The following is an 18,517-nucleotide window of genomic DNA, read 5'->3' on the forward strand; positions in this document are numbered from 1 at the left end:
AACCAAGAGGGAATTCACAACCTTTACAGATAGAATGATACAAGGCAAGCAAAATAATGTAGAATTACAACAATCACTTTACTTACTTCTTAACAAATCGTTTTGGTTGAAATGCAGCAAGTCTAGGGAGAATGGTCAGTAGCATCTGTTGGATAGAGCTGTTACGTGTTGCCTTGTATCTTAGAACCAGTTTACACACCTAAACAACATGCACACCAACAATTCAGGAAAAAAATATCTAAGGAAAAGTAAATTAAAATAGAGATCCATACTATTTTTAGCTCCACACAGTTTAGCAAAGTTAGCAGAACCCAGTTACATGTAATGTGTGTCACCTATGCAAATAATTATGAGTATGCTCAGTTTGAATTCATTTACAGCTCTCTTTGGTACTAAAGTGTGTGATGATTCAATCAAACTGTTTTCTCAAAGATGATTCCCCCTTCTCCCTACTCCACAATGTCTATAAAAAGGCTGTGTTGCAAACTGCCCAACAATCTCACAATCAGCTTGGCAATGCTTATCCATCCACAAGCTACAAGAAGCACTGCTTAACACTTATTAGATAGAGCAACTTGTGCACAGACTGCTACATACACAACAAACCAATATACTCTACACCTCAAGAAAAATAACAGCAGCAACATATTCACCTCTTCAAAGTGGTCATCCATGAAATCTTTACAAACTTTACTGTGACAGATAGTTTCTGTCATTCCTCCGCCTCCGAGTAAAGCCAGTGATCTCTGATGCTGGTACCCAGTCTGCAGAGCAAACTTACTCTTGGGAGAATTAATACCAAGATCATCCAGACTAAATTGTGTTTGGGTTTGATCACAGTATATTTCTTCTAATTCCTGTTTGGCCCTCTGTAATGGTAAAAAAAAAAATTGACTCAAATCTCTTGATCAGAGCCAATACCAACACAAAATTGAACACCTTTATCTCTCTGGGTTTATTCAGGCAGGATAAGCATATTTAAAAATTACATAACTTGTACAATTTGTACATATAAGAATGATATTTAGTTTGTTTTTTTGTTTGTTTTATTTTGTTGTATTTTTGTTTTCCTTCGTTTTTCTATCAATGACTTTACTTTTTTCCTTTGTTTAACAATCAACAGATTTTTTACTAGATGATCGAGACCCTAATAACTGATTCCGGGGTGATAATTATTGTGGGAAGAAATAAGATACTGGTTGCTCTTTTGGGGGTCAGTCAGTTACAGTTACTGTAAGAACATCACCTTGAACTGAAAAGATTAAGAAAAAAATCCAAAAGAACTGGTTGTCGATATCATAGGATTTGTGAAGGTGTAGTCTGATCGTCTGGGTGAGTGTAGTCCTGAGAAGGACTGTTGTCAGTGGTAGTGACTACCACCAACAACAGTCCTTCTCAGGACTACACTCACCCGGACGATCAGACTACACCTTCACATATTACCCCCGGGTTCAAGCCATTTACTGCATCATAGGATTTGAGTGTTATTTTCATGATTGCAAGTATCTCTTAAACAGGATTCACACAGCGCTGCTATAATTACAATTTACAGTTGTCAGACCAACCTCTCCTTCAATACTTGCACTTCTTATCAATTCATTCATTATAAGCAGAGATCCATGAGCTTTGTCATCTTTTGTAAGAACAACACCTTTTTCTTTGGTATTAAGGGTGTCCTCAAAGCCTCTCTTTGCCTCAGAATAGATTTGCTTAAAAGTAGAATACACAGTGAAAGCTTTTCAAAACAGGAGCCTATACAGTGTAACGTAAGAAAGTCAATTACCCAAGAAATAAATGTGCAGTCAGTGGCCTAATGGTCAGTGCACTGGATTCAGGTTGAGAAGTCTGGGTTCAAGGGGGGGGGGGGGGGGGGGGAAGGAGGGAAGATAACCCTAGTGATGGACTGCCATCCCATCCAAGGGGGAGTAATAATACTCCCAGTTACATTATGCTACTTGGAAACTGTGATAAGCTCCTACTTGGTGGGCCAAAATAGACATCCCTCTACAGTGTTCTCCTTTTCAGGCAGTAATCAGTAAAATTTACCAACTGCACAACCTCTTACTATCACCTGAAATTGCTTGAAATCTCTAAAATTCTACTAGTAAAAGGATTGCTCTAATGTTTTGAAAATTTCTTTTACCTGTCATGCTTAAAATAAGGAAGAGCATTGACACTCCGTAAGAATAATGATTATCTAGAGTTAGCAACCTGCATATAAATCAAGTCCACTTCATATGCAATGAAATTTGTTTAGCAGTGAAAGTGCTCCTCACATTGTACATTTATGTGTATTGAAAAAATATTTTCCTGATAAGACTCACAGTATACCAGATGGGACGTTGCTGAATTTCCTTTGTTTCTCTCTGAGCCAAGATAACAAGACAGGCTTGCAAGGCTTCTACTGCACCCTCACGGATTGCTTGCTTTAAATATAACATGAAATGAAAATCAACTTGTGATTAATTTCTTTACAATGTACAGAATCTAACTTCTAATTTAAAATGTTTGTATTAACTAGAACAAATCATGATGATCAGGCTCCACTTGTTCAAATGGTAGATAATGCCATCCAATGGATAATTGCTATTCAGTGGAAAGTGTTAAAAAATGTGCTATACTATTCACTGGAGAGAGAGTCATCCGGTGGATGGTGTTACCCACCCTTTGAATAAACAGGGCCAGAATTCTAAATGTCTTCAGCTAGATTTACCTTTGGATCACGTACAGCATTTGAAATATTCTCAAAAAAAGGCTGAATTTGTTGAAAGAAGAATGTTGGAGCATTCAGTGCCAGTTCCTTCAAGACCAACACCTGTAACAGAATGATGATAAAAGTTTTCAAAAAGTAAAACCATGAATAGCTGTAAAAAATTAAGAATATTACCATCCTCTGAACCAAAAAATATCACAAAAAGAGACAGTAAAATAAAACATCATGAGCAACTAGCATAGCATACTTGTGTAGAATAAGCCCTTTTGCTGAAAAGCTTGGATTATGGCATAGATACTTACAGCAGCATGTCGACGCCCTTCATTCCTGTCACCTCCTAGCCATTCTAATGCTCTCTTCACTTCAAACTCCACATAATCAGCAGTAAATGTCCCTCCTGTAAGTGCTAATCTACCCATAGCCTTGGAAGCCATCTGCATCACAACTTGATCATTTGATGGCAACAGGTTTCTCAAGTAATTGGCAAACCTGCTCATTTTTGTGGTATTTCCATTATCAATGCCAATAAGAGCCACTATTAAAACAAAATTAATGAATATAATTTCAAATAAATGATGTTTTTGTATATTTACTGTAGAAGGTTGCAACAATTTAAGTTTGATAGCCTTTCCTCAATGAGAAGCAATGGGTCAATTGGGTGGGTAGCAGCAAAGAATAGAAAAAACTGTCCAATGTGGCCATTCCATTTTCAAACTAAGGCCCCACTATAGGAGGCTTTCTTGTAACGTCCCTTCAGAAGAGAAATTTCTTTTTATTTATTTATTTACTCAAATTCAATTGCACAGATAATCAAAACAAAAACAAGGAGTTAAATATATATACAAGTATAAAAAAAGAGATATCTGAGTAATTAGGCCAGTTTATAAAGAATTCTAGATTCCTTATTTTAAATAAACTGCTTGTGATAAAATACACAAAAATTAAAAACTAACTTAGACAAAGAGCAGCAACAATACGTAATCAAAAATTATAAAAATTTATCCTTACTTAAGTTAAATTTACTGATATAAAACTGATTCACTTTCTTACAAAACAATGATACTCGGTCAATTGTCCTAATAGCTACAGGCAGGTCATTCCATAAATCCACAATGCGATTAAAAAATGAGAATTTAAAAACATCGGTTCTAAAGCGACCCTTGGCAAGTATGGCTTCTGTGTTCCTCATATCGTACTTATATGATTTGAAGCTAACATATGAGAGGACGTCAAAATCAATGTGCCCCTTCAGACATTTAAAAAAGAAACATAAATCTAAAACCTCCCTTCTAAACTCGAGAGGCAAAAGACCTAATTTTAGTAAACGTTCTGGATAATTTAAATCACATTTCAAGGTAAATTTGGTGGCACACCTTTGAACACGCTCAAGGGCCTTAATTTTTTCTTTAGTATAGGGAGACCAAACTTGAGATGTGTACTCCAAGTAGTATCTGGACCCCCTCCAGATACTACTTGTGGGAATTTCTACCCAGAGTACTTCATACCCCTTGGGGATTTATCTGGGAACCCCCTTGGAAACTTAGTCTGCACAATTATCCCCCTCCCCGATTTCTATGTTTTCAATCCATTCCCTCCCCCTCAGAAATCCCACTCTTTAGCCCTACTGTTATAGGTTGATATATTGATATTCCCCCATTCCCCTCAGAAATGCCATGCCTTCAGTAGGGTGGGTGCGGATTGAAATTGCTTAGTCTCCATTGGAGTCTGAGTCCAAGATCGTCAAATGATCACGAACTGAATAGTATTATTTTGTTTGTGTACATGTAACAAGTCTTAAAAGGCATTTGAAAACTTTTCCACAAAATTACCGAGCCATAGGGCCAAAAAAAAAACAAAGCTTAGCATAATACCACTCACCAATTGCCATAATTCCTCCCTTCTTTTCATTCGCATCAGAACTCGACACCATTTCAAAAATGTGATGATTAAGTTCGTCCATAAAACTCGTGTACTGCTCGGCCGAAGCTTCGCGGAGTTCCGTAGACACATAATGCTGCAAATCTTTTGCCGCCTGAAGCCTTGATTCGTCACTGCGGCTTTTCAACCCATTTAAACGCTGCTGCATCATTTTGAATGGATCACAAAGGGAAAAACAAAACCATACGAGCAATCGTTGGGTAGTGTCCCAGAAGTGCTATTTTTCACGATCCGCCATATTGGGGAAAATGAATAGCATCCAGATTCCTCTCACATGACATTCGAGCCCAGTCGCCACTCGTCAGCTCTCGTCACCACTGGCACTCCGAGCGTTTACAACCTAGCCACTGCTTCAGTAGTCAATAAATCTTTTTAACAACCGAATCTCTATAAAATCACGCTGCTAATATCAAAAGAAGTCGCTGATCAAACTGTTAACGAGTAGAGGTCAGCTGCCTAGTGAAGTCGAACCCCGCTAAACTTCTTACTTTCACTGGTGTGTTCATTGTTGAAAGAAAGAACTATAGAGGCGTTTCTTTTCTTAAGTCTATCGAACAAATTCGAAAGAAGAAATAGCCTAAGACTCAGAGATAAAATGCGAAAGATAGTGAAAAAATTTCGAACACAACTATTTATAGATTGACCAGTCTTTACTTGAAAATGCCCGTTCTTCATTAAATCTACTTCCAAGGACGCGCAAGGCGGTTGTCATCTTCGAGATTAAAACCTGGTTCACATGTGATCGCCGCTTCAAGAGCTGTTTCTCTTTAACACATAAAATGATGTAACTCGGGAATGAAAACGTTTTACTAAAGGGAAAATCCAGACTAATTAAGTCATTCTTAGACTAAGAATCTCAGAAACGAATTCGTCTTAACAGAAAAATTGCTGGAGAGATAATTCTGTGGAGATGTATCTTCTTTAAGTGGGCCGCTTTATAATGAAATTCTTTTTGTTTATTTTCCATTTGCAGTTTCTTCCGGGTTTCACTCCATATATCTGAGTGTTTTTTCTTCCAGTTACAAAAAATGTCTCAAGTAACTTCTTTTTTTTTTTTCAAAAAAAAAAACCATTTTGAAAGAGAGATAAAAAGGGCAACCATCCTTACTTAAGCGATGAATTCAACAGAAATTTACTTTTCTTTCGTTGTCTTTACCATTCCACCTGTAAATTTAGTATTTCTTGTTATCTCTGAAAGAAAAGTGACTATATTTACCAAAAGTTACACTTCAATACCAAATGTTTACTTAGCTGCTTATAATTTCTATGGTTTACTGAACCGCCTAGACAACAACAAAAACAAAACAATGGATACTGAAACGGCAACGGGGGAAAGGAACCTTCTTCTTCAAATGCAAGACCCCCTGAGATTCTAACAGGAAAAGATGAAAACAGGAATGTCTTATCCAGTGGAGAGAATTTTGAAAGCTACGTGGTTGGGAAAACAGGTGCTTTGGATTTTAATCAGCAGCAAACATACTATTTAATATCCTGGTTAATTCATCAATGAGCAGCGGCCCAAGTCAAAAAAAGCCAACATGAAAATTGAAAAGAGCGATTGCATTTGAGTCGAGTTCATCGTCAGTTACCGGCCTACAGTGGACGCCAGAACCCTTCCCGTCATAGTATTTAAATCATTCCTCGTTCTTATCATATCGTTAACCTCAGTTATCGGTAATTCCATGGTGTTAGCAGTTGTGTATCGAAATCAGTGACTTCGAACTCTGACAAACGCTTACATTGTAAACTTGGCCATATCAGATATTTTGATGGCCATATTGTGTATACCTCTAACGAGTGCTGTTTTGATAACTGTCAAATGGTCATTGGGTGACACTATGTGTAAATTCCAGGGCATCCTTGGAGTCTCACTGCATGGCTTTTATTTCCTTACAAACCATGACGCTTACAGCAGCAAATCGATATTTTCGTATCGTGCGTCCAAGAAAATATCCATCCGATATTTACCAAGCGGTCAACATTTGTCATGATATGTTTTATGGGCGGCAGGACAGTGTTTTGGCAAGCTTTATGTATCGGCCAGCGGAGGAGAAATCATTTACATTCCAAAGGCAGGAACCTGTTTTCCTCGTTTGATTCCCCTTGTAGTCGCCGCAATTGGTTTTCTTCTACCGTCCGGCTATCCTGATGTTTTTGTGCTATATCTGGGTTCAAAGAGTGGTCCGTCGACACTCCTTGACAGTCACCTGTTCATTGCAACGAGGAGAAATTAGGCCAAACTGTGAGGAACTGAACACCACCAAGCTACTGTTCGTTGTCATGTTGGGTTTCATATTTTGCTGGTTTCCAACCCAAGTTGTTGTAATGATTCTCGCAACCTAGGGGTTTTGCTCCTTAAACAACAACAACAAAAAAAACGTAGCAAAACTTTTCAGTTTAAGTTAAAAGGATCTGATGTCGAGTGACATTAAATTGCCGCATAATTTTTGCCTATCAAAAGCCTGAGTTCATAACCTGCACAGTCACCTCGGTAAGCTTTATTGCAGTTCTTTATTGCAGTTCTTTCTTTATTGCAGACTTCCTCTGTTTATTTATTTACGAGCAATTTTTAACGAGGCTGGCCCAGTTCAGGCGTAAGCTAGTTTGAATGGGGGCTATCAAGAGATTAAGAAAATCTCTTGGGGTCTGCTAAAAACAATTAAGAATGAAAAAATATATATATTTAGATAAACAAAATATTGAAAAGAGCCCGCAACACAAATTACAATTTAGACATACAATATACGTTCATTCAAAAACCTATTACATTAATTAATTACAGAAATGAAGTTTGAGAAGTTTCTTAAAATTAGGTTGTGACGTTTTGTAATCCACGCCTTTGCGCCGTTGTAGCGAAAAGAACCTTGCTATTTAGATGTTTTGGGCGACGGTAGTCGTAAAAGTTCTTTACAACTGGTAATGTGGACATGAGATTGGCATAAAAAAAGTAAATTCAGTCAAAGCATAGGTGGGCATGAGACCGGCAGGCTTTTAAACACTCAGGCATTTAAGAATTGACGGCAACAATGATATTTCCAACGATTTTCTGAGGGACAGCTAATGTGCTGCCTGTACTTTCTATTTTACGTGTTAGAGTAATACCAGCTGCTCGGAGTAGCGAATTGTCCAGGTGGTCCCGATTTCTTTTACAGCAGCCACTCCAAACTACACAGCAGAAGTCGAACTGTGGAAGTACCAAGTACCATGACCATGGAGTCATAGAGTGTGATGCAGACCTCTCGAGGAATGACTATGCGGGCTTTAGCAACATGCCCTGTAGCCTAGCATATAAAAATATAAATGAAAAAAATAATGAAGAACAGTTACTAGGTTGATAAAGATTCCTTATGAATGGCTGAAAAATTGAATGGCTGACAAATATCACAATTCAAACAGAATTATTTACACTAATTTGACATAAATATGATCCAACCAATTCACATGCATATCTCGAATAAACATTTCATTATATTTGTAAAGTTAGAAAACTAAGATAAATACATGTAATTAACAAAGATAACAGTTATCGCACTTGTGCGTCTAGATGAAGATGGGATAATAATAACAAAACCAGAACTACCACATAGACAGAAGCTGATGATAAAAATAAATAAATAAATAAATAAATAAACAAAATAGTCACGGTATCAGGAAGTTCTGAAAGGAAAACAGAAAAGTTCATTACTGTTCCTTCGCTTTTTCTCGTCTCAAAAAAATCTTCAACGGCACTAAATGAAGATATAAAATTAAAAGGAACGAAAATAAGCTTTGTTAATTCGTTACGGATATAAACTCAGTCGGGATCTAATTTTAGCCATTTAATACTAAACTTTTAGATGCTATTGTATCTCAAATGCTGTGTGCCAGCAGAGTGGACCCGACTCCAACAAATTAGATGATGGAAGCACCTTCAGCAAGTAATGAGCATGATACTCGTCCAAATCGGGCGCATCTCGACGAAGTGTCGTAAATCCAAAACCAGAGTAATCACAACGACCAATCAGATAGAAGGAAAACGCCTTTAGGAACCAATGAGAACTCAAAGTAAGACAGCCAAACTGTCTAAAGCGCGGGAAAACGTACGCCTCTTGTAACCAATGAGAACTCAAGGTAAGACAGCCAAACTGCCTAAAGCGCGGGAAAACGCCTCTCGGAACCAATGAGAACTCAAAGTAAGACAGCCAAACTGCCTAAAGCGCGGGAAAACGCCTCTCGGAACCAATGAGAACTCAAAGTAAGACAGCCAAGCTGCCTAAAGCGCGGGAAAACGCGAGTGACCAAGTCGTGAATGGTTTAGTTCTGTTTACGATAGGTCGCGAGACACTGGCGCGAGTTTTCTGGACCAATCACAGAGTAAAGTAAAGCAAAAAAAAAAACAATCCAGGATTACTTTCGACACTCAATTGAACATTTCCCTATATAAAAGTGTACATTTGCCAAAATGGACTTTACAAGACATAATATTAGTTATCTCTTCAACTGAGGTGTTGATAGGAGGAAATTTAGCTATTTTTTGTCCTTAAATATCTCAGCTGGGGTCGTGATTAACGTTACATACCGTAGTTAAAAGGTGTGGTCAGCCTGAATACAAATGTGCTTAACACTTAAACATGGCCACCAGCTCTAACTACAGGCTTGTCCTTTGCGTCCATGCACCTTAGCAACGTAATTTGTATTGTGCCTGAGGCATTGATTTCAACTTCGTTTATAACTCTGCAGCAAAAATTATTTTGGGTCAGGTTACAATGAACTAGTTCGTAGGTTCTCGATCGGTTTATACTTTTGTAACAGCAGGTCAAAAAAGAAATGAGTATATACATTTCTTCAGTTTCTCTACTAACCCACTCGACTCTACTCGAACACCTTTAAACTGACCAAGCGTTTCTCGATTTCTATCCTTAATTAGAATATGCAGAATAATACACCCGAATGACAAAGATTCTGAGACAAGTGACCTATACCTTCATCACACTTGAAAACTGCGCTGGTAAACCTAACAAAGTATTCTTGTCATACTTTTCATTTGACCAAATTAAAATTTAATTATCGAAAACGTATGAAAAATAGCTTATTTATTTATTTTATATTTTACGTCTACCTTACCTCTAAGAGCTCAGTTCCACCTATACAACAACTCAAAATGTTCTTTATTCTCAAAACTTAGCGAATAATCTAAGAAACTTTGAAACACCTTGGTTACTCCTTTGCTTCCGACGCAAAATACGTTAGTTGGAAATCCTCTTATTTGATTTTTAAAAGTTACTGAAGCTCTCTGTTAAACGACAGACATACTTAAAGCTCTTCTTGGACAGCTGTCATCATAATATCACCTTCTGCGTGATAAAAAACGGAGACAGACATCGAACATTGATAATAGACTGCTCGAAACGGGATATCAGTCCTAGAAAAGGTTGGGCGTGAGATGGAGTTATCAGAACTGACAAAGTCTCGGTAAAGATATCACTCAAAGGCCTTCCAATTCCCAGGTTAGTTTGACTTTAGTCGTTTTGAGAAATTCTTTGCAACCATCTGGCAAAACGTGAAAGAAATCAATTTTTCGACTTTTTGCGGTCTTTGGAGAGTTGGTTTATTGATACTTGCTACTCTCATGACAAATTCAGCTCGATGTTAATTCTCAGTGTAATAACTATTATGTACCTCAGAATAACAGTCTTTCTTTTAGAGGTTTGCAGAGCATTTGAATTCATTAGAGGGAGTGGCCCTCACAGGTCACGTGGTAAGGAATTTGTCAGCGGCTAGAGGCACAAAACAACTGTCAACTGAGCTGCTATCTGGCGGACGATTATGTTTCTTATAACCTTGGTCGCCAGAACATTAATGACAAGTACGTTTTGTGAACTAAGTGACTCTGACGACCATCAATTTCCTGGAGACCTGGTGCCCAAACGTGGGTTCAAATATGGTGCATCTAAAGTAAGGCCGCTTTCATAACTCAGTTTGAAAATTCACTTTCGAAAAATTAAGTCAGGGGAACCGATGAAATGGAAGTATTGAATTGAAATATCGTTCAAATGATCAATGACAGAACAAACACTGACTTTTAAATATCAAAAAGCGACCGAACGCTTTCCTTCTTTTTTAACCATCAAAACTTGTGTTCCCAGTCCAAGTGTTCTGGTAATGGTAAATGTCAGAATGGATTTACGGACAAGGGATACCGCTGCTTGTGCCAGTCTGGATTTGTTGGGGAGAAATCTGAGAAAGGTTTGACAGCAGTTCAATGATAAGAAAAAAGAGGAAGTTGCTTTGAACAGAATAATATCTATATTTATAATATAGATACTGATGCGCGCAGTGAAGATACTTTTTTTATCTTTCACGTGTGAGAATACTAGGGACCTTAAGAACCCACGACGGCAACGGCAACGAGGACGTGGAAAAACAATAGATCTAACCGGCAGAACAATAGCTCAGCACGTGCGTTTTGAAACTTTGTACATTTCTTAGCCGTCCTATGCAAAACAACAACGTGAAATCGCCAAAATTTGCGTCGTCTGCGAACCGAAACCGCGACAGCAAATTATTTTAATTTCCATTTGGAACTCAACAGCTACTTCTATACGTCATGCTGAGGTTGAGCTGTGGCGCTGTATGAGACAGTAAGCTCCTGAAGCCATTTTTTAAATTCTAACTAAGAGTAGAAATTCATTTTTTAATCGAAGTCTTCCTTGGCGTCGCCGTCGTGGTTTCTTAAGGTCCCTATTGGTGTCGCCATGGTTACTAACTTGATTAGCCAATTACAAGAGAGCTTCCGCTCAGGCGCACGGCCGGTTCTTTTGAAATTTTACGTTTTGGAACAGAAAATATAAGTATCATTGTCTTTATTTCTCCTTTCTAACAATATATCCGAGTTTCATAATTAACATTTTTGTGACAGGCATTTTCCGATAGGTGACAAATTTAATTGCACTATTTTGCTGTTTCGAAAATGAATAAAAAAAGTTGTGTTTTATGTGGAAATTTCATCAGTATCTATAAAATAAACAGAACATTACATGGCCGCTTGGAGATACGATGAATTTTATCTTCTGGTGCTGACAGTATCTCTCACTCTTTCACTTCGCTCACTCGTGAGAGATACTTACAGCACTCGAAAATAAAATTCGTATTCCCACGCGACCATATACTATCCTCTACATATTTGTTTCATCTTCAGGTGCTAAGTGCACGAGATATGTGTCAGTATGTAGGACTGCTAAACAGAAATTCAATGCACCACTCTCTAAACCCGGAACCATGTTTTCTGTATATCAGTGTTACTTTTTAGCACAACCCTGACAGACCCTGACATCTCCTCTTTTAACTCTAACTCCCCGTCCCTTTTCCGGTTATAGGGACTTTAAGCAGTCAGGGCGGCAACGCCACGGAAGACGTCGATTAAAAAATGAGTTTCTACATTTAGTTAGAATTTCGAAAATGGCTGCATGTGTTTACCGTCTCATAGGGCGCCAGACCTCAAACTCAACACAACGCATAAAAGTAGCGTTGAGTTCCAAATGTAAATTAAAATAATTTGCCGCCGCGGTTTCGGTTCGCAGAAGACGCAAATTTTGGTGATATCACGTTGTTGTTTTGCAAAGGAAGGCTAAGAAATATACGAAGTTTTCAAACGCACGTGCTGGGCTATTGTTCTGCAAATTAGATCTATTGGTTTTCCACGTTCTCGTTGCCGTCGCCGCCGTGGTTTGCTTAAATTCCCTAATCTTGCCTACATTCCATTTCTAACGCTTGATGGTTTTTATCAGGGAGCTGGCTTAAGGTAAATACCGCTCTTGTTTGTTTTGGAACACGTGGTGACGATTATGGATCATTCAGTACAGCAAAGGCTGGATCCATGTCCGCCTTGAAGCTTGTTCACACTTCAGGTATCGTAATATGCCATAGCTCCAGCACCAGATCGTTCTGGGGCTGTGAAGTGCCAGGTTATGGGGATAAGACTGATGACTTTCATTACTTTTATCAACCGCACTGTTATTTTGCCAACTGAGGAAGCAGCTGACATGGGCGTGCGCGCGACGGGTTGTGCACTACTGGATACACTTACCGCCTCTAAGGCTTTGATGACGTCTCCACAGAAATAATATTCAACATGAGGTCAAAGCCTTTTCCCGTTGAAATGACGCAAGAGTTTCAAATTTGGTATGGCCAGCACTTCAGTGACTGCTGTGAAATCAACAACACCGGTCAAAGCTGCGTTAATAGGGACCTTAAGCAGCCATGACGGCAACGGCAACGAGGACGTGGAATAACAATAGATCTAATTGGCAGAACAATAGCTCAGCACGTGCGTTTTGAAACTTTGTACATTTCTTAGCCGTCCTATGCAAAACAACAACGTGAAATCGCCAAAATTTGCGTCGTCTGCGAACCGAAACAACGACGGCAAATTAATTTAATTTCCATTTGGAACTCAACGCTACTTCTATACGTCATGCTGAAGTTGAGCTGTGGCACCGTATGAGACAGCAAGTTCATGCAGCCATTTTTGAAACTCTGACTAAGAGTGGAAACTCATTTTTTAACCGAAGTCTTCCTTGGCGTTGCCGTTCTGACTGCTTAAGGTCCCTAATGTATATGTGTGGTACGATACTAGGGACCTTAAGCAGTCAGGTCGGCAACGCCAAGGAAGACTTCGATTAAAAAATTAATTTCTACTCTTAGTTAGAATTTCAAAAGTGGCTGCATGAGCTTACTGTCTCATACGGCGCCACAGCTCAACTTCAGCATGACCTATAAAAGTAGTGTTGAGTTCCAAATGGAAATTAAAATAATTTGCCGTCGCGGATTCGGTTCGCAGACGACGCAAATTTTGGCGAATTCACGTTGTTGTTTTGCATAGGACGGCTAAGAAATGTACAAGTTTCATAATGCACGTGCTGAGCTATTCTTCTGCCAATTAGATCTCTTGTTTTTCCACGTCCTCGTTGCCTTCGCCGTCGTGGTTGCTTAAGGTCCCTAGTACTATTTACTAACGAGGCACTGTTTCTTGTGATATGTATTAAAGTTAATCACATACACTGGAGGAGAGCCATGACTGCACACGTGTAAAACTGAGAGAATTGTTTACGTTTATTCTATGTTGCCAATCAGCTGCTGGCACGTTACTCGTCTCTCACGCCACTCTGTCAGGTTGATGAATGAATGGCAAAGTGTTTACCATTCTCAATGCAAGGTCGTTTCTCGAATTTTCTTGTTAGTAGAGGTCTTCGGTGTCATATGAAAAAATTAATACATCCCATTCAGGGATATGGCGTTCCTGGTGAAACCAGAGTCAGGCTCCCGACATGTGCACAACCTGCCGCCCTGGTATAGCGCTTACATGGTTTTTAGGTTCTTTCGAGCTTTAAAAAGCCATTTTGAATGTATACTATTATTCCCTTTCATACGCAAGCTTCGGCAACTAAGACACAGCCTCCCTCAATCTGTTTTTGTTTGTTTGTTTGTTTGTCTGCTTACTTTCAGGTATGGATTTAGCAAAGCTTTAACGCAAATTATCCTTCACAATTCTAATACTTTTTTCGATTTGGATCAAATCACTCGACCCGTAACGTAACATTTGTAAGATTAAATAAGAGAGGAGAAACAGTCCCTGTCACAGATCACTAATTGCCTCCCTTTGGTGTCTGATCAATATAGCAGGATCACATTGTGTATTATGTGGCCTTTATTAATTCTCCACCCGTTTGCTACATGTATTAACAGTATTCTAATATCTCCTCTACAACACACTTCTCGTCGCAACATTCGACGACAATGTCAGTTTGTGATCTCTTTGTGAGGATCCGGTTGCGAGGTAAGTACAGAAACTTTGACGCCTCGTCCTTTTTTATGCTGATGTCACTCAAAGTTAGACCTGAAAAAAAAACAACAAATATTTTGAAGCAAGTTATTCGATGGGCTTATTCTCCGAATTGGATTATGAATCCAGAACAAAAAAAAGTATCAGATAACACGTTTACTCCATGAACAACATATTGAATTATGAAGTATTTAACGACTTAAGGACTGACCAATTCTCATTTTTCTCAATGATCTAACCATTGGATCGATATGGAGTCTTGACGCAGAACAGTTTATAACAGCATTTAAGAAGACGGAATGAAATTTATGTAAATCCTATCCCTTAATTTTGCTGCTGCAAAGGAATGAACGTGATACCTGTCTTTGATCGCTTTTTGCGACTGCCGCAAACTTGTCCGATCACGTTGGGTATATCATCGCCACAATATACATTACAATAAGCGGAGGGAGGCGACTGTGTTTCTGAAGTTTTGCATCCGGTGTACGGTGCTTTAGTAGTAACAGCATTGGCTGTTGGACTTGTCGAATCTGTTTGTCCATTGATGTGACATGGAATAATGATGAATAGTCCAATGAGTGCGATTAAATGATCCATGCACATCTGAAGACAAGAATAAACAACATCACTGAAAACACTGCTATTCTTATTTCGAATGAAAGCTGAATATCCGGTGCTGAATATCAGCACTCACAGAGATGTTTGACTTCTTTACCTTGTACATTTTGCATTCCAAACGTAGGTCATGCGGAAACACTTAGCTCAACTGACAAGACTTTTTCTTTAAAATTAGTCTATTTACATAATTTGCAAAAGACAAAGAGGGAAAATCCCTTGAGACCTCCTGTGGAAAAACAAAGTATACTAGCTAAAGAAGTCTTTAACCACGATTTAAACTTCCCTCATGCTTTTCGAGTAGTGTAGCTGTTTAAAATGCCCTTCGCACGTTTTTACCCCTCCTTTGATGAAAACAACCTCTATGCCAAATCATAACGGCCATTCCGTTTGAATCATTGTAATTTGTAAGCCTTCTTATATATTAAAATATTTAGAATTTGGCTAAGGCTGATCAATTGCGGCTCTTCATATACAACAGTTGGCCAGATAGAAATACCTAAAAAAAATGTGAATACTCAAAATGTAAAGTTGTGATCGAAAGTTAATAAAAGGATGTGAAATCGAAGGTAATCGAATGTAATCTCGGTGCCAAAGGCTGGGTTATTTATTGAACCATCGATCAACATGACGATGCAATATCAAGCTGTCTGTAAACACGAACAATTTATAGGTTATTGCTGTTTGAATGTGGTGAAAGTACCACCTTACTTAGTGTACAATACACTTGATATGACGGAATGGGCGGAATACTCGAAAATAAAACTACTTATTATGACGTCAACTAAATCAAAGTCTCCTATAACAAAGGGACCAATACAGTCTTACATTACGTTCTCGACACGAGGTCACTTAAAAGAAGATATTTTTCGAAGCCGTTCTTTTCAAAACAGGAAAATTTTTCAGTTATCATTTCACTGGAGGTAATGTCATGGTGTGAATAGTTTCGTTTGATATTGTGTGTCATATCAGACAAAACACATGGCAAAATGATCTCAGGGCTTTGTTTCTAGAATTCGAAGTAGAAGAAGCATAAAATATATGACTATCAAAATCGCCATTCTTTTATGCAAATACTTTTCGATAATGAAGGAAGCAACTTTAAGCTACCTCCCTTTTCCGAACCCGGTGGATTCAAGCGATTTCAGCTTTGTTTAGGCGCTTCACTAATGCAAATCCCAACCCATTGAAAAACATGATATCACTAACGACTGTTAACGTTTCTTTATCACTTCTTTAGTTTAAATCATATCTCTACCGCGATTTAGAACCCGTTAGAAGGCAAGAATAGCAAAATTGTAATGTTTCAAAACCACATGCACCTATGAGATAGGTACACTTTGCTTTGCTGTGTGAAGAATGTTTAGAAATATATAACAAAAGACCGATAATTTCATAATTAAAATTCTGGTCTTCGTTTTAGTTTTTTTTTTCTTTGATTCTTTTCATATTTTTTTTTTAGTTGTAAGTGTAACCGTTATGGGATCTCTACGCGTGCAATTGTTACTAACAAATTGTGGTACGTTAGCGGCGTTTCTGGTTGGTAGAAGCGATATCTTCCTTAACAAACAATATGGCCTTTCAAACGTGGCGCCTTAGTCAAACTTACTAGACAAGGGAAATATCTCTACCGCGATTTAGAACCCGTTGGATGGCAAGAAGAGCAAAATCATAATAATGTTTCAAAATCCCGATACGCTTATGAGATAAATGCGCTTTGTTTTCTTGGGTAAAGAAGGCTTCGATTTAACTATAAGCCTTTATTTCAGAATCAAAATTCTGTTCCTAATTCGTTTAACTTTTTTTGTCTTTGATCCTTTTAATATTTTTTTAGCTGTTATAGTAACTGTTATGAAATCTCTACGTGTACAAATTGTCACTAACAAATTCTGTCCTAGAGACGTTTAGTTTTACATTAGTGGCGATTCTGGTTGCTAGAGGCGGTATCTTCCTTAAGAAACAAGTGGCACTTTCTAACGTGGCGCAGTAGGCAAACTTACCTGACAAGGGAGAACTCTTAAAACACGATGAAAATTAATTTGCTTTCTTCTCAGTAGTATGACCTTGAGTCTGTTTAGAGACAATCCTACTGTGGATCTCTACCGCTCATCGCCTTTTCATCTCCTCCAATGCTAGTGTTCTTTAACCGCACAATTTACCTCACCGACCGATGTTTATTCGCTCTCCAATATGTCGTGTGGTTTTCACTCGGCGATGCAAGCTGTGAGAGATAAGATCTATTATGAAAGTCCACGATAGAAAACGCTATTTTAAGAACACCTATTTGGATCTAAGAAGCAAAGCACGCAACGCCTTTTTAAGCGCGGTTGGAGAGTTTTTAAAGGACTGGTTTGTCGTTGAGGAAGCAAAATGCAGCCGCTGTTCTTGAGTTGTTTAGTTTCACGCGTTACGTAAAGGGAAGCGAGCTACAGCGTCAGCTGAAATGATACACGTGTATAGGTTTAATATCAGCTTAGATATCCTGACATATGAATTTGTGTTCGACTGTTGCTTTTGTTCTTCCTTGTATACTTAATTGAACGTGGTAGGCGGTTGATGATGCACGCCAAGATAATAGATTTCCTTCTGGGAATTATATCGAAGTGCGTGGTATTGAGCGGCGCTTGATACAGCACTTGTGACAAGCAGAATGATTAAGTTTTGTTCCACTCATATTTAGCACCGGTTACTCTACCCGATGAGTGCATTAGTACACCATTAAAACACTTTGACAATCGTATTTCATGGAGTTGATTTATTTTTAAGTACTTTAAGGAAAAGATATTTGAAATGACAGAGTTAAAAGGAAACAAAAAAAGTTCAAAGGAAATGTAAAATTGTATTGACTGATGGATAAATAAAAGAGTAATGCATGTTTGAAATGTCATGTTCTCAATTTTGTTTTGAACTAAGCCCGTATTCCACAAACAAGGTGAAAATAATAAAGTAACAGAAAATAACAGAAGAAAGCGAAGGAAAAATCATTTGCCAGGCAATATCGGCCGCAGATTGTCTCAACCTAAAAGCACAAAAACAAAGCTAAAAGATAATATTAATCCACCATTAAGTCATTTCATTTTAATTACCAAATAAGGTGAAGAGATCGCGCAAAATCCGATACTGTAAGTCGTGGGAGTGTTAGACCAGACAGAAACAGAGCGAACATGCACGTTAAGACAAAAAATGGAACAAATATTGGTAAGACTACACCGACATAATTTTATTTGTTCTGTGGCCTTGGTGCTTAACTATCAGTGATTGTGGAAACAGAATATAAGCGTACGATACTGTGTAGACGGCGAACACAAAGCAAACTTTAACACCATTACCAGGAGTAAGAAGCCAAAATAATTCACTTTTCCGAGGGTTTCCCGTTAAATTCACGCAAGCATTTTGCCCTCAACTCTTAAAATACTTCACAACTCGCAGAA

The 18,517-nt window shown here is 38.3% G+C and overlaps 2 protein-coding genes and 1 pseudogene across 2 annotated transcripts in view; 1 reads left to right on the forward strand and 2 right to left on the reverse strand.

The window, feature by feature from the left end:
• The window catches only part of LOC111343488 (serine/threonine-protein kinase mTOR-like), a 39,500-nt gene extending 34,595 nt beyond the window's left edge, over positions 1-4,905 (reverse strand). Inside the window, exons 1-7 of the mRNA XM_088729558.1 lie at positions 4,592-4,905; positions 3,016-3,248; positions 2,714-2,815; positions 2,325-2,426; positions 1,566-1,709; positions 654-869; positions 87-199 (exon numbers count right to left, since the gene is read on the reverse strand). Of these exons, the coding sequence (XP_088585684.1) occupies positions 87-199; positions 654-869; positions 1,566-1,709; positions 2,325-2,426; positions 2,714-2,815; positions 3,016-3,248; positions 4,592-4,802 (1,121 nt within the window). The 5' untranslated portion in view covers positions 4,803-4,905. The remainder of the gene's footprint in view (positions 1-86; positions 200-653; positions 870-1,565; positions 1,710-2,324; positions 2,427-2,713; positions 2,816-3,015; positions 3,249-4,591) is intronic.
• Positions 4,906-9,580: 4,675 nt separating this feature from the next.
• LOC148725117 (uncharacterized) lies at positions 9,581-13,122 on the forward strand (annotated as a pseudogene).
• A 1,196-nt stretch (positions 13,123-14,318) lies between these two features.
• Positions 14,319-17,709, reverse strand: LOC111343482 (insulin-like peptide 03). Its single transcript, XM_022950673.2, has 3 exons — positions 17,087-17,709; positions 14,831-15,074; positions 14,319-14,525 (listed from the first exon to the last, which is right to left on the reverse strand). Exons 2-3 carry the CDS (start codon positions 15,072-15,074, stop codon positions 14,368-14,370), a joined length of 402 nt encoding a protein of 133 aa, XP_022806408.2. The 5' UTR covers positions 17,087-17,709; the 3' UTR covers positions 14,319-14,367.
• Between the last annotated feature and the right edge of the window lie 808 nt (positions 17,710-18,517).

Source organism: Stylophora pistillata, chromosome 8 (genome assembly GCF_964205215.1).
Source record: "Stylophora pistillata chromosome 8, jaStyPist1.2, whole genome shotgun sequence".
NCBI lineage: Eukaryota > Metazoa > Cnidaria > Anthozoa > Scleractinia > Pocilloporidae > Stylophora > Stylophora pistillata.